General features: G+C 32.9%; 2 protein-coding genes and 1 non-coding gene across 3 annotated transcripts; 1 reads left to right on the plus strand and 2 right to left on the minus strand.

Moving 5' to 3' along the window:
* Positions 1 to 582: 582 nt before the first annotated feature.
* On the minus strand, positions 583 to 5,075 carry LOC120088316 (dicarboxylate transporter 1, chloroplastic). The gene is made up of 3 exons (XM_039045530.1): positions 3,561 to 5,075; positions 2,840 to 3,061; positions 583 to 1,196 (listed from the first exon to the last, which is right to left on the minus strand). Exons 1-3 carry the CDS (start codon positions 5,058 to 5,060, stop codon positions 834 to 836), a joined length of 2,085 nt encoding a protein of 694 aa, XP_038901458.1. The 5' UTR covers positions 5,061 to 5,075; the 3' UTR covers positions 583 to 833.
* A 4,641-nt stretch (positions 5,076 to 9,716) lies between these two features.
* Positions 9,717 to 9,798, plus strand: TRNAS-GCU. The gene has a single exon. It is a non-coding gene; the product is annotated as a tRNA-Ser (tRNA).
* A 3,829-nt stretch (positions 9,799 to 13,627) lies between these two features.
* On the minus strand, positions 13,628 to 15,784 carry LOC120088891 (transcription factor MYB83-like). The gene is made up of 2 exons (XM_039046331.1): positions 15,463 to 15,784; positions 13,628 to 14,767 (listed from the first exon to the last, which is right to left on the minus strand). The coding sequence occupies exons 1-2, from the start codon at positions 15,735 to 15,737 to the stop codon at positions 14,104 to 14,106; spliced, it is 939 nt and encodes a 312-aa protein (XP_038902259.1). The 5' UTR covers positions 15,738 to 15,784; the 3' UTR covers positions 13,628 to 14,103.
* Between the last annotated feature and the right edge of the window lie 719 nt (positions 15,785 to 16,503).

Raw genomic sequence — 16,503 nt, forward strand, 5'->3', positions numbered from 1 at the left:
ATCTTTATCTGATTCCAATTTGGAGGGTTATGTTATGGTCCACGTCCTTTTCCATTTCCAAAACGCAACTGCTTCATTTCCTTTTCTGTGGTACAAATGCTCTCTCTGTTTCGATTTCATAAAAGAGGTGGAACCCATCCCCCTAAAATCAACCATTAACTATAATTCCTACCATTCCTGATTCTACTGCCTAACATTCTTCTGTCTGTTTATCTCAATTATCTCATCATTCAAATGAAAGGCTAAGAGAGAATGTTGGCAGATTTACCAAGCAACTAGAATCATTCAATTCATGGACAAAATAAGGATAGGCAGCAACATCCATCAACCTCCATTGCCATTCCCCCACAACAAGTTATAATCAGCCTCCTTTTCGTCCGGAGTTCTACTTTCCCTTACATGTGAATTTCCAAGCAACGGTTGAAAGGTTTTGGAGTTTCTTCCCCTTTTGATTCTCGGCACGTAATCGTCTAGCTCAAAGAGTTGGTACTAGGCGGGTAGGACTGAGGCTAGTACCTTGTATGATTCATTTAAGGGGAGAGATGTGGGAAACGTAATGTGAATGACTAAATATGTCACAAATTGAAGGCAATGAATCTGCAAAGTCAAAATTCTGGTAAAAGTAAACTTTTATCTCGAGTAACATCTTCTGTAGTTTTTCAGATTACAATCTCGTTGATGTCACTAAAGGATTCATTTGTGATTTGAAAATAATAAATATAAAAACAAAAATGAGAATCAGCAACCAGCTGCCTCAAAGGCCTAGGAAGAAAATTGCACCTTGAGACATTGACAAATTAAGGGTGGTTTAATATTGGTTTAGATCAGTTGCTTCACCATAAACCAATGGCCTTCCACCAAATTCCCCCAGCGCCGAGCCAGATAATGATGTTGACGACAGATACGAGGAACCCGTAGCCCCACCATTGAGCAAGAGGAACATAGTTAGCACCATAGAAAACAGGGGCTGACCCAATGCCGTAGTGAGTTAGGCCACCCATCAGATTAGATAAGAAGGAAAGTACAATTGCTCCAAAGTAGGGGGGAGTCCCCAAAGCACTAGCAACAGATAAGAAGGCTGTAAACATCGCGCCTATATGAGCAGCTCCACTTGCAAAGAAGTAGTGGGAGTAGAAATAGAGAAGAACTAAAATGCCGAAAGAGAGCTGCCATGAAAGACCTAGGCCGCCAACAAACTGTGGAAAGAACACAAACTTGTGAGTTGTAAGGAGAGATACTTATCCGACGTAGCACAGTAATAATTATAGATTGCCAATTGTGACAAACAGCATAAAAAGATTTAAGTGATATAACCATGTGCAAAGATTAGAATCCGAGCCTCATATTCAACATCTGGCTAGTTTTATACAGTGTTGATTATTACAGCAAATCTGGAAGAGGCCACCGAGCAGAAGTCTATGGAGTTTCAGCTATGGATAGTTAGTTGATGATATTAGACTCCATTACCTCATGGAACTATTTGCAACATGTGTGATGTGTTAGCAGATTCAAAATTAAACCCCATATGCCCTGTTCCGTGACTTATTTGGTTTTTGGCTTTTAGCTTTTGAAAATTAAGCTGATGAACACTATGTTCATCTATAAATTTCCTTGTTTAGTTATTTACTTTCTAAAATTGTGGTTTTGAAAATTAGACAAAATAGTTTTCAAAAACTTGTTTTTATTTTTGGAATTTGGGTAAGAATTCAAATGTTTTCTTAAGAAATATGAGAACTATACTTAAGGAAGGGGAGAGAAGCAAGCATAACTTTCAAAAAGTTAAAACTAAAAACAAATTCCTTATCAAACAAGGCCTTAAAAATTTTCTTTCCAAATTAATTTCTCTGTGGATTTTCTTTAGTTGAAGGAAGAAGAAAGCACAGATTCTGACAAAAATCACTGACAGCAAAAGGGATCTTCAGCCACAATGGTTTAGGCGGCGTAGGATGCCACTTATGGTGATTCATCAGATGCGTGGAGTCATTAGTTTATGTAACGTCCCAGCCTACAGGCACAACTAGAAACAATTCTTCAAGTGGTACGTACTAAATCGAAATAGTCAGTTAGGTAAAGGAGAGTAGTTTTCCAGATGGGAAAAGGATCATATAGAAGAAATGGGTTGCTTTTCTGTTTTTGCTTTTGTTTTTTGTGCCTAAAAACAACCAAAGAAGCAATCTAAAAGCCAAGAACCTTGAATAAGCACATAAGGATGTCTTAGGACAAGTTTGGGGCGAATTTTGATACTAGTACTTTATTAGGAACCAAGATAGTATGGGATGTTTTTGTCCCACATTGGTTAGAATGAGATGACCAATGTGGTACTTAAGTGGCTTGGCTTTCCCACCCCAATAGCTAGCTTTTGGCATGTGGTTCTCCAAGGTGCTTAAGTACCTAACAATGGTATCAAAGCCGATTGTTAACTTTCCGGAGTGGAACCGGCCAATGGTTTTGATTGACTGGTGTGACCGAGTTGAAGTATTGTCTGAGTAGCCGTCGAGACATTAGCTTTCCAGGGATGGGGTATTGTTAGGAACCAAGGTAGTAAGGACTATCTTTGTTTGAGTACCTGTCAATCATACTTTTATTTGTACATTTTAGAATAAATGCAAATTAATGCTGGGATTTTAGGTTTTAGGTATTCCTAGAATTTTGGAAAGGAACTTTTGATTGTCTAGAGGGATCTAAGAAGAAGTGCTTTTAATTAATTAAAAGCATTATTCCTAGTCTAAGTGTCATGCTAAACGGGCTCCTAATCATGCATCCACGCACTCATATACTCAGATAATGAATTGCCCGAGCAAGGCCAAGGGCATGTGAAAAAAGGGAATTTAAGGCAAACCTTCACTACAGTTTGGCTGAACCAGGCGATGAGACCATATTTGTTGAGATACCCTGCCATTGCAATGAGTGCAGCAAACCATGTTAGAGTGTCCCAGGCAACAGCTTCTGCCAAGCACTCTTTCCATGTCACAACCCCGGTCACAAGAAGGACGGACAACCCCAAAATAGCAGCGGTAACAGCGTCCACATTAAGAACCCCTCCAAAAACCCAAAGCCCCACCTGATCCAAGGAATAAGAAAGGCAGTTGTTAACATGTCCATATCCACTATGCAACTCACAGAAATATAAGGGACTGAATCAGGCCATACAACTTCCACTTTATAGTTAGGCAACTGACATTGAGATCCCCACAAAGTACACTAAACAACTACAGACCTCACTAAATGTTTCAGCACTAGAGTTCAACATCTCAACTATGCGAAAAGTATGATAGAGAAACACAAAGTAACATACTCTAATAAATGCATGCTCCAGCACAATCGATGGTGTTATAATTTTCGAGATGAGTAGTTTTCATCGTGTAGATATTACGACTAAGCAAATGTAAAAGCAAATCACTAATAAGTCAAAGTCTTAAGAGTAAAACAAGAGCCAAGTAGCTGCTTAAGAAATAGGAAATGAAGTTCCTAGATATCAATCAACTCAAAAGGCAAACAGCAAAAAGCAAAAGTTTCAAACTGAAACAGAGTAGGGACAGGATCATAGATGTGTTCATTACCGTGAGAAGCAGAGTTCCAGCCATTATAATCTCATTCTTGGTCATTGGTCCCATCTTTTCCAATTTCTCTCTGGCAAGCTTTGGTGCGTCTGGACTGCTCTTCACCGTGGGCGGATAAATCACATATAAAAGCAATGGCACCACAATCAAGGAGATCAATCCTGGAACAATGGCTGCTTTAGCCCAGTCTGTCCATCCAATCGTCTGCTTAATCGTGTTATACGTCAGAGTCGCACTCAGAGGATTAGCAGCCATAGCCGTCAAGAACATGGATGATGAAATCACCGAAGTTTGAAAGCAAGTGAGCATCAACCAAGCTCCCAACCGGTTCTCCGTCCCATCACCAACATTGCTACCGCAAGCAACACAAAGCGATTTAACCAGTGGAAGGAATATCCCTCCTGCTCTGGCTGACACCGAAGGAATTGCCGGTGCCAACAAGGCCTCACTGAATACTAAACTATACCCTAACCCTAACGACGAACTACCGAATAGAGAAACAAATTGATAAGCAATTCGATTACCAAGTCCAGTCTTAATGAACCCTCGAGCGAAGAAGAAGGCAAGAGCGATGAGCCATGGGATGGGATCACCGAATGCAGAGAAAGCAGCAGAGAAGGTTAGGGTTTTAGTCAGAACAGAAGCACCAAGTCCCAGCAAAGCAACAGCACCAAGAGGCAAGGGTTGAGTAATAATCCCAACGATGGTCGCGAGGAAAATCGCAAGCAATTGCCACGCGTTTCGAGAAACACCGGATGGCACTGGAACAAACCACAGAATGATACCTGTAGCAATCGAAGCAATAAGCGGCTTAATCGCCGCACCTTGCCATGGCTGAGGAGCCGGAGCCGGAGCCGGAACCGCAGCAGCAGCAGAAGAAGAAGACGCTCGGACAATAAAACCACCGAGATTTCCACGAGAACTTCCGAAATTTAGAGCTGGTTTAACGGATTTAGCTTCATTGGATATAGAAGACGGAATGCGGAAGCTAGTTCTGACGCCGCTACCGAAAATGGCGGTTTTGGTAAGACTGGAACGGAGAGATGAGCAACGAATTTGAGCATTAGATTCAGATTTCGGAAGACGCGACCGGAGAGAAGGGAGATATGAGGAAGTAAGCGCCAGTGACGCCATTAAACAGTCCTGATCTAATGCGACGGCGACGACGGTAGAAAAAGAAGATTCCGATGGCCGTCGAGATTTTGAAAGCGAAAAGCGACTACTACTGGACAGGAATCCGACGACGGGGATTTCGATTGAAGAACTACGATCCGACCGAAGATGGAAAAAAGGTGAAGAGTTAGTTTCGAAGGATCCGCCGGAGTTGGTTAATGCGGCGGAGTTTTCGAACAGGGAGAGCGAACCACGTGGTGATTCTAAATAGAATCCATTGGATGACGTGGAGGAAGTTGCAGCCAATGAGAGAGACGGAAGTCTACGTGGCAGTAGGTAATTGGTGGAATGTTCTTTTAGTTGAAGAGAGGGAATGAGATCTGACATGTGAGGTCAGGAAGGCGAGAGATGGAAAATGACGGAGTTGCCCTTACGATAGTGAAATGTAGCGGCACGTGCACCACCCGTGGGAGTGGAAATAAGATTATTATAAGGGAAACTGGGGAGAAACGGTGGAATTAAATTTTGAAACAATGGGTGAAAGTGGGTGAAATGACTCAACGGAGTAGCGAAGAGGCGTGGGGCGCGTGACTACTTGTAAGTTCCAGCTGTCACTTTCAGCCAGCTAAGCCAAATCTCATTCTAGTGAACCGCATCTCATCAATACATAACCTTCATGTTACAATTTATTTGGTATCATTTCATAAAATTTCATTAATAGTTTACATGGTTTCATTAAAAAAGAACAATCCTGATTAGCTAGGTTAGAGACTATTCATGAGAATTTTCTCTTACTAAATTCTGACTTTTGCTTAATTAGAAGATTTTTTTTATGCTAAAATTTTGATTAAGAAAGCACATCCAACTTTCATGTGGCACAAATAGTGAATTTGTTTGAATGATAAAACAACGTGGTGTGCAAAAGAGAAAACATATACATCGAAATGATGTTTACCACACACACTCTAATACTTAAATTAGAGGGTGAAAGAGTGTGGAAGTTAGAGAATATGAAATTATAATTTCAATTATTTCACATGTAGTCATGATGATATATTTATAGACGTGATCGACTTAGTTCGTTCGGTTATGGTTTTGAAGTTAATTTGGAATAATTATATAACTTATTAGACGTAGGGCATGCTCGGTTTCATGTTTGGCTAGGGGTGGCTTCAGCTTTGACTAAGGTCGAACATCTCCCCGTAGGCTCATTTCGATCCTAGAATGACTTTAGATCAGACATGTGTAAGATATGCAATATTAGTTAGTTTTGCTAGGGTTAACTTCGGCCTTAGACAAACACTTAAAACTCGGCTTTGACATAGATTAACCCTCATCCCTAGATAATCTTACCAATATTGAACGAAAATAACAAATTTATGGAGTTTTTTTAATTAAAAAAATTGATGGAGTTAATAATAAAGATTTACGCTACAAAATTTAATAGATATGTCTTCAAGTTTATGAACTAACATTTTCTTTAATTATTTTATTCGAGACTTTGTTCAAAACAAGTCATTTACAAAAATATTAACTTAACCATAGTTTAATTCATTAAGGGAGTGTTTGATGTGCAGAATTGAGTTGAGTTAGTAATTATTATCTGGAGAGTTAAATTATTTAGAGAGTTACATTACATGTGTTTGGTGTGCATAGTTGAATTGAGTTGGTAATTTAGAGTTGAGTTGGTATTATTTTTTAAATGAAATTGATTGTTTTTTTTTTTCAACTATACACATATTTTTCTAAATTTTCTAAGAAAAAAATTCAAATTCTTTTTCATTCTCAAAACATAACAAATTCTCTATAAAATATTCACATACATAACAAAAAAATTTGAATTCAATTTTTTAAACACTCAAATTGAAGTGATTATTCAAATAAAAAAAAATCCAACTTAATCATTAATTACCATAAAAATTAAAAAGAACTTAAAGGCCTAGTGTCATCAAATGAAACTATTGACATTGTTTTAGATAGAAGGGAAGATACTTAAATGTTAATATTGAAAAAACCAAAATCTTACAATTTAAATCATAAAACCAATTATTTGATATTTTTTTATATCAACTTGTGGAATATGGATTTACTTTTTTCTAAAACCGGTGAAATGTTTTTAGAAATATTGATGTCCGTTTTTTCTACTATTATGTTGAATCAGTGTACATACTATTTTTTTTAAAAAAAAAAAAAACTTGAGCCATATTTTTAAATTTCACTATTTTCATTAAAATTATGTAATATTTGAATACATCAAGGGATAGGTTGTTTAAAACATATCATTGAACTTTTGTTTACTGAAATAATAATAGGACGTCGTATGTAATATTTTTTAGATCTAAGAAAAAAATGAAATGGAAGAAGAAAAATTAGATCTAAAAGAACAGCCATGGAAAGAAAATAAAAAAAGATAAAGGAGAAGTTGAAAAAGAAAGAGGAAAATAAAACTCATACGGGTCAGACAGAAAAGAGAGAAAGATGAGAAAGATGAATCAGACAGCGAAAGAAGAGAAAGAGAGTAAATGTGAAGAGAGCATAAGAGATAGAGAAATGACGAAGTAATTGAGAGAGTCGGGAGAGTAATGAAAACACGTGGGAAAACGGGTGAGAGTGAGAGTGATAAAATGGTGGGTAATTAATCCCACCATTTTATTTTTATTAGTGGTCGTCGAAGTTAGGCACGTGAAGGTGGTAGGTAGAATATGTCGTCGAAGTTGATTGTGCGAAGGTAAGTCGTTGGAGTTAGTCACTAGAGTTCTTGTCGGAGGTGGTTGGTAGAGCCTAGAGTTCTTCATCAAATTTGGTCGTGTGAATGTGGCAGTCAGAGTTTTTTTTTACCAAGGTGGTTGTCGGAGCTCGGAGTTGGTCGTCGGGGTTGGCCAAGGTGGTCATCAGAGTATGTCGCCGGAGTGTAGTAGAGGTAATTACCAACGGAGACCGATGAATTGAACTATTAAAAACATTAGAGGGAGAGAGAATTGGGGAGAGTTCAACATTTAAAGTTGGTTGTCAAACATTGAGTTGGTAAAAAATATCAACTCAACACGATTCTCCTTGCTTCTTAGATACCCCTAAAATATATATTGTAAATGAAGTTGTTAAATATTCGTATTTTTTCGCTTTCTTGTTTTATCGTGTCTAAAAAAGAGAAGACAAAGAAGGAAAAAAAACTAAGTATACAACATGATACATAGTTGAATCTTAAATAACAATTTGTTCGATGCATTGAGAAGTGGTAAAAGAAATAAAAGAATGTTGGGAAAAAAAACAAGCCCGTTGATTTAATTTGGAAAACGACCTTTTTTTTTCTAAGGAAAAAAAATGAGTACTTATTGTAGTTAGAAAAAAAAATGTGCATTTCTCAATGAGATCAGTGCTTACCGTTATAAACTCCTTAATAATATTTTCAGTACGTTGAAAACCCAATTCAAGTGGCCTAATTATATAATACATTGTTTTTCTTAGACGGTAGTTTGTTTGTTTTTTTGTTTTTTTTTTTTTAGAAATGTAGATGTTTTAAATTTTTTGATGCTGAAAATAATAGATGTTTGACATTTTTAGATAATTATTTTGATTTTATATGAAATTTTTTACATATATCTTGAAATATTTAGATAATTGCATTTGTTTAATAGAATTACGGGGGAAAATGTATTTTTGATCTCTAAAGGGGCGTTTGGGACAAGGAATTGGTTATTATAGTTGGTTATAATAGTTTGTTTTTGTGGTGTAGATATTTTAGTTTGAGTTATAATAGTATGTGTTTGAGGTGTAAACTATTTTAGTTCGAAAAGAAAATAGTAAACACCGTAGTAAATAATAAAAAAATGATGAATGTAAAATAGTAAAAACGGCAACAAATAGTAAATATTGTAACAAATAGGGGTTTTCAAATAGTGTTGATTGTAGCTAATTGGGGACTATAAAATAGTATTTAGTCCTTGCCCCAAATGCCCCATAAGTTGTGAGTCTAGTTTCTATTTGATTAATACATTTCAAAATGTTATGGCCCAATTTGATAATCATTTGGTTTTTTTCGTTTTTGTTTTTTAAATTAAATCTATTTCATTCACATTTCTTATAATGATTGACATGATTATTGAGTATAATGGTTAAATTCTTAGTCAAATTCAAAAAACAAAAATACTTTTTTGAAATACTTTTTTAGTTCTCAAAAAGTGACTTTGTTTCTTAAACCATTGGTGAAAATTTTTAGTTTTTTAGTTTTTAATTTGATTTCAATTTAGTCCATACATTTTAAAATATTACTATTCTACCTTTGAGATTTTATTTTTTTCTTAAAAAAAAATTAATTTGATTCTTACATTTTAATATTTTAAATTTCTTATCTCAAATTTGTACTAAATACCCACTTTTCCGACATTAGAGTTAATCTCTACTAGTTAATTTAAATTTTTTTAAAAAATTATAATCAATTAAGTTTTATTATTTTTCATCACAATTAAAATTAATTTTAGATTTTCTCTTCAAAATTATTTTAAATTAATTAATAAACATTAATATCAAATACTAAAGTGACTATTTAATGAAAAATCAAAGTTACAAGTATAGATTTTGAAATATGTGAATCAAATTGAAACAAAACTCAAATCATAAAGTTAAAATTGAAACATTATGAAACTTAAGGACTCAAATTGAAACCAAACTCACAACTTTAGAACTAAAGGTATAATGGTTTGAAACGTATAAACTAAATGAAAACTAGATCCAGAATTTAGATATCAAAAATATATTTTTTTTTCCTAAAATTTTGATTGTCTTAAATTTACATAAATATTTTTAAAAATCGATACGATTAAAAAATATTCGTATTTGCGAGGATACTCAAATTCCTACCATTTTTAAAAAATTAAATCTAACCATTCTTATACAAAAGAGTCGAAGATGAATAAAAAGATGCACCTCGTATATTATAGAAAAACCGTATATTTCTAATAAGCTTTAAAACAATATTAAGAAGAAAAGATCCAGGACTAGAGAATAATTAATTATAATTATTTTGTTAATTTCCATCAACAGCCTGTCGCTTTGGCCGAGTGGTTAAGGCGTGTGCTTGCTAAGTGCATGGGGTTTCCCCGCGAGATTTCGAATCTCTCAGGCGACGTTATTTTTTTTTCATCTTTTCCAATATTAAATTTTCTTCCGGACTAAAGAATTTTCAGGCCCATTATTGGGCCCAATACTAGATGTTGCCCTAATTCCAACCCAAATGCAATTTTTTTTTTCTTTCAAATAATTGCAATAAAAAGAAGTGCATCTACATGTATTCTTCAATGTTTTTCTAACTTATTTTTGGTCGTTTTTCCTTTTTTCCCCCTCTTTTAATGTACAATGATTGAGGTATTTTTGTGGTATTATGTAAAATTGTTTTCATAAAAAAAAAAAAAAAATTAGCAAAGACATTTAATTACTATTTTGAGTTGGATTCTTATCAACAAGTAGGAGAAGTTTGATACACGAACATATTGATAGGTCTTTATTTCCTTACGCTCCGACTTCATGAGATAAAATCTCGATCTCATTGTGCTCCAATTTCATCTTTGTTTTCTTTTTATTTTTTATTATTCAAATGAAAGTTAAAAAAAGCAATTCAACATAAAAGTATCTTAAGCTCTTGGTCGTTTTCTTTAGTCTCGAGGACAATGGTAGTAGTCGTTAATATATACGTTAAGTCAGTTAATCTAAGTTCACTTTATCGTAAAGATATTTTATGCTCCTTTTTTTTTTATTTTTTAATGTATTTTAAACTCTTCAAGCTATACTAATTTGTAGATAACTTAATCATTTTAACATTATATATGTTTGTGAAGACAGTTATATCCACAGAATTGTTATTCTGAACATAATTAATGGAAGTAAATGTTATATATTTGTACTCTAAAATGGTATATATTTATGTTGGTAAATGTACTGATTATTAATTTTTAAAATGTCTATTTTAGTCTAAAATTTTTTTAAGAAGCAAACATTTTATCGTCGCTATTTTATTTTTTTTTGCCTTAAATCCGCTTTGCCCAATTCGTCCCTCAAACTTATAAATCATGCTTGTATATTAACCTTTATACCAGTATTTGAAACTTCATTAACTTGTTACAAATTAAAATATAAATGTTGACCAAAGTAGAAAAATCAAAATCAAAATAAAAAATAGAATAAACTTGAAAATTTAGAGACTAAAATGATTATTTTGACAGATTAATGACTAAAATAGAACAAATTTAAAAGTTTAGAAATCAAAATAAGATTTAAATTAACTAATTATCTAAAAATAAATATCAATCTACTTTGATTATTATAGCTGAACCACGACAATCTAATATTAATTTACCAAACACACCATAAAATGTTTTTTTGTTAATGTTAAAAATTAAAATTTACGAAAAATTATTTTTACTTATAACTAATTTTTCTAAAATCATAACTATCAACAATTATTTTAAAAGAAACAACAATTTTAAACTAAGTTATAAATATTTTCAAATAGAACCTCCACTCATCCAACATGTTATTAAACTAAAGAAATAGTGGTATATATATTGCATATATGACCTTTATAACCTTTAAAAAATATATATATATAAAAATGTGTAGATTATTTTAACTACTTTTTAAATATGTTGTCTTGTTCATGCAAATATCTAAACATGGGACAAAGAAATGAGGTAAAACATTATAGATTGAGGCTTTGGCTTATTATTCATATATATGATTATTATGCGCATATATACATACATATGTTATTGATGCATGTATAACTTTTTACCATGTGAAAAATGAACTATATTGGTTAATTAGTGCATTGGTTAGTATGTTTGAGGTTATTAATTTTTTTTTTTTTTAAATAAAGAAACACTATAAAACCCTAAGTAAAGAGAATAATGTTTTTCAAAATGCAAATGACCTATCTTTCTTCCCCCAATCACTCTAGCAACTAATCCAAGACATGATCAAGTGTACTTTGTTTATTCTTCAAGTAACCAAATCTTTAGTTTTCTAAATTAAATAATTCATAGGCACACATGTTAGTCATGGGTTAGCCTTCAAAGTCCTCAAGAAAATGATTGGGGAAAAAAGGGACATTCTTTTTATCATTCATTCAAGTGGAAAAAAGGGGTCACTTTTTATGTCTACCTATGAGCTAATTTTTGTAAAATATTTCAATTGGGTCATTTTCTAAGCTAGCTTTAATGAGAGAATTTTGGGAAGATGCAATCATATCTTAACATTTTCTCTCTGTCTGACCCTATTTTATAGTGTGTCTTTATACTTATATTTATGTGTATCATTTAATCCTTTTTTAACTTATGTATTCCTAATTTATTCTATTAGTTTCAAATTTATTGTTTTGAAGTTTTAGTTATCTTTGAAATGTAACTTTTTTTTTCTTTTTTTTTTTCTTTTTTAACAAACTAGCTAGTTTTGAATTATATTTAGTAGATTCATTAATGAAAAGACGGTGTAACAATTAGAAAGAAAAAAGCTTTGTTATTATCAAGTTAAGAAATGTTAAATGTCTAACTCATCTTATTTAATTTAAAAATTCAATGAAACTTCATTGGATCTAGAAATCAATTCAATATGAGTATTATCACATGAAGTACTCCATAGCTCTCTCCTAATTCAAGGAAAGACTCTACTCATTTCAAAATCATGACAATCTTATCGAATATTTCACCTTTTTTTTTTCCTTTAGTTTTATGTGTAATTCTTCTTTTTCTCTCTATCTGTACAATACCACTCATTTTCCTTTTCAATTTAAGTAGGACTAATTGAATTTTTTGTTGTGCAAAGATGAGGTGGATAATTAACATGATCAAACAAAAGCAAACTCGAAACCACACAATTATTTTTAAACGTTACATCATCGATTCGCTGTTCGATTTAGTTCAACTTAAAAAAAGAAAGAAAGAAAGAAAAAGCTACGTTTATTAACAAAAGTATGTGAGAAGGAACATACGTACAACCGAGAGTCAAAAACTAAGGATATGAATTCTCTGTTACAAAAGAATACATCAATTGAGAGTAATAAAAGCGGTTGTAATTTTGAAAATAACTCAATATAGGTCAATATCTACTTCGATATTATTAATCATTAAGTGAAACTTGTTAGAAAATATTCATAAGCCTTCAAATAAAATAGAACTTTCAAAACCCTAGAGATGAAATTGAACAAAATGATGGTACATATATATACTTCACACACACACACTATCCCAATCTGTGGGTACTTTTATTTTGGGTAAAACAAAAAAAGAAAGAGAGGGATAGTGTGTTACATAATGGGATTTAGAATTGAAACCAAGCATGTGCCTAACTAATCTCTAATTGTCATAATTAGTTATATAAAAAAAAAATGGGAGAGTCACTAACAAAAAAAAAAGCAAAAAAGTGTTTTAGAGATTAAAACAAAATAAAAATAATAATAATAAATAAATGATAAAAAGATCTCTACTCCTAGTTTAATTTTGCTTTAGTGGACAATGGATATTCATCTCTCAACTTAGTTATCATTAAAACCCCATTAATATAAGAAATAATCATACAACCTTTCTCTTCAACCTCCATTTTTACCCATCATTCCTTCTTTTAAATCCAAACTCAACCACACACTCACTCATTCTTCATAAACATAACTTAATTGACATAAATTATTTGTAACTCTCGACCATAAGATTAGAAATTCGAATTCTCGCTCGGCATATTCTTGACCTAAAAATAACTTTATTTAACAAGAAACTAAAGAATAAAAGAGAGTTCAGTAGATCACCTCAAATATTTCAACGAAGTTGACGGACGAAAATAAAAACTTTATTCTTCCATTTTTTTGACCCAATTCCATTCATTTATTTACTGCACAATCTATCATGTCATATATGATCATATCAACAATAATATTAAGAAAAAGAGAAGTATAACAAACTTCCATTAATTTCACCAACTAACATATTCATATATCTTTTTGTACATGCATGTTTTACAATAGTAGTAAACTACATGTATACAATAATCTATTGTTAATTCTCTTTCTCCCTTTCTTTCTCTATCTTAAAGCATAGCTCTCTTTAATGGAGTGCCTTTCAAGGGTCTTCAATGTCTATATACCACAACCCTTAGACCTTTTTTCTTTTATTATTATTACTTCACATTATATATGAACAGCTTTTCAATAATAATAATAAAAAAAAGTTTGCAGAAAGGAAAGAAGATGAAAACTTATAAAGATCTAGAAAAGATAGATATGAATAATCTAGCCAAACCCTAAATATATCCCTGTGAAAGTGTTAATATACATCTCGAAAAATTATATAATGTGACCGTCTCGATATAAGTCTTTTTTCCCTCTATTTTCTTCAAGGATAAAATTATCCGTGTATATTGTTGTGGTCTCTTCGAATAATTTCTCGGTTTACTATTGGACTTGAAAATTGAGACATGGGAAAGAAGGAACATCTTTCATCAAATCCTCCAAGTCCCATTCGCCAATTGAAAATTCCTCATGAAGAAAATTTGCTCCAACCCCACCATTGATGTTGTTATCAATCTTTGGATTATTGTTGCTAATATTATTATGATTAGCAAGGCAGTTGATGTTGTTCATTAAGTAATTACTATGGTTAGCTTCTTTAACTACGGTTTCGGTTTTTAAGCTTCTCTCGGCGGTGGTAGTGTTAACACTTTGCAAAAGAGGGAGATTACTAAAGAAACTCTCATCTTCCTGGAAATAACCCGGTTCGACCCCGGTGGTGAAGGTCGCGGTGGTGGCGGGGAAGAATGGTCCACCGTGGGCAGCGAGGAAAGGGAAGGGATCAAGGGCGATAATGGAAGGTGCGGGATCGGAAGCGTAGATGGGAAAGTCATCCATTAACCCTTGTGGTTGTTGTTGTTGATCTTGACCCGATAAGAGGCCGCCAAAAATATTGGGTTTTGAGTCGGTGGAGGGAGAGCCGGCGGAGCTGGTGTTCGAAGATGGTGAAGAGGACAAATTCTTGAGCCTCTTTTTAATGGTCGAGTTCCAAAAGTTCTTGATTTCGTTATCGGTTCTTCCCGGTAATCGCGCCGCAATTTGAGACCATCTGCATTCATATAGTTACGTAGATGTATTAATATTTGTGCATGAGAGAGCATGCAGCTGAGCTAAACTCTAAACTCTACAATAAAATCAATTAAAATGCAATTTCAAGTTTATGTCAAAGTCTTTTTTGTAACGTTAATATAATTTCAGTGGTTGTTAAATTCGGTGACATGTCATATGTTTAATTAACAACAAAATGATTAAATATAATAATAATAATCCATAATTTCAATATGATAGATTTTAAAACAAGCACAATTTAACTAATCAATTTAAGAAAAAATGACGACTTTAATATAATATTTTTTTGGCCTTTTCGAGTCCAACCATAAAATGCGACTCACTATACATCATAGTCATCTTCATTTAGACTAGTCTACAATATTTAAATTAATAATTAAAAAAAAGTTTATAAGAGAAAGTATAGTGTATAGTGAAGTTGAAATATCTGTATAAAAATAATAGTGATATGGGAATGGCATGATTTATCACTATCAAACGTAAACTGATTTTGCACTCTAGCTCTTTTGTTTTCTTTCAATCAAAACCCCTTTGCCAACATATTAAGTTTTGTAATTTTACCCAAAGTGGCTAGTATAATAGTTAACTAAATTAACTAACCATTTATGATTTTGTTGAATCGATAATATATGTCTTAACTAGCTGAAATAATTATTTTGAATAAAGAAAAAGGACCTGTTGCCAAGAAGGGAATGCAAATGGATGATAAGATGTTCTTCTTGGGGAGAGAAGGCGCCACGTTTGAGATCGGGGCGTAAGTAATTGATCCAACGGAGACGACAGCTCTTACCACAGCGTTGAAGACCGGCATTACGAGCGACATCGCTCCAGCAACCTTGGCCATTGTTAAGCATATAGCTCATCAACTTGTCATCTTCTTCAGGTGACCAGAGCCCCTTTCGGAGCTTTGTCGTCGTCGTCGTCCCACCCAATGCCTCAGGCTTCCTCATTATGATTAATTAAAAGACACAAAAGATTATATTCTGTGTTGAGAGTATTTAAGTTGTTGGAACTGGGTTGATGTGGATCTGTGTGGAATTTATAAAGAGAGAAAAATAAATCTTTTTTTTTTAAAAAAAAGGAAAAAGATGGAGTAGGAAAAATAAAATTATGATGATGGTGATGGTTGTGGGGTTTGCTTACAATATTGGGAAGAGAGAGAGAGAAGGTTGTTGATGGGTCTTTGGTAGAAACGGTTTGGAGGGGGACCTGAAAAGAAAATTAAATTAAATTAAGTTGGAGAGAGAAAACGGTGTCGTCTTGTCTTTGACTCATTGAACTTTTTATTTTATTTATTTTGGGGGTTAAATTTTAAATTTTCATATTTCTTCACTCACAAGGTAATCATAATCCATGAATCAGAGAGAGAGAGAGGTTTTGTTTTCCAACCAAGCCAAGATATTTGCTTCCATTTCACATAACCTATATTTCTCTCTCTTCCACACGTGTAGTTTAAGATATATCCTTTTTCATTTTTCATTTTTTTTTATTTTTACTAAAAATTACCTTTTTAATTCCCGACTTTTTAAATATATGGATAAATTTTTAATGCATATCCTTTTAGTCCTTGATTTTTTTTTTTAAAATAAATTTAAAAAGTCCATGCAATAATTCTTTTTAGGGTTTTAGATTTAAAAACCTATCCATCTTAATTACTTTTTAACTTATTTTTGTAATTCAAAATGTTATGTAATTATATAAGATAGTTATAAAAAA

The sequence above is a fragment of the Benincasa hispida genome, chromosome 10 (assembly GCF_009727055.1).
Source record: "Benincasa hispida cultivar B227 chromosome 10, ASM972705v1, whole genome shotgun sequence".
NCBI lineage: Eukaryota > Viridiplantae > Streptophyta > Magnoliopsida > Cucurbitales > Cucurbitaceae > Benincasa > Benincasa hispida.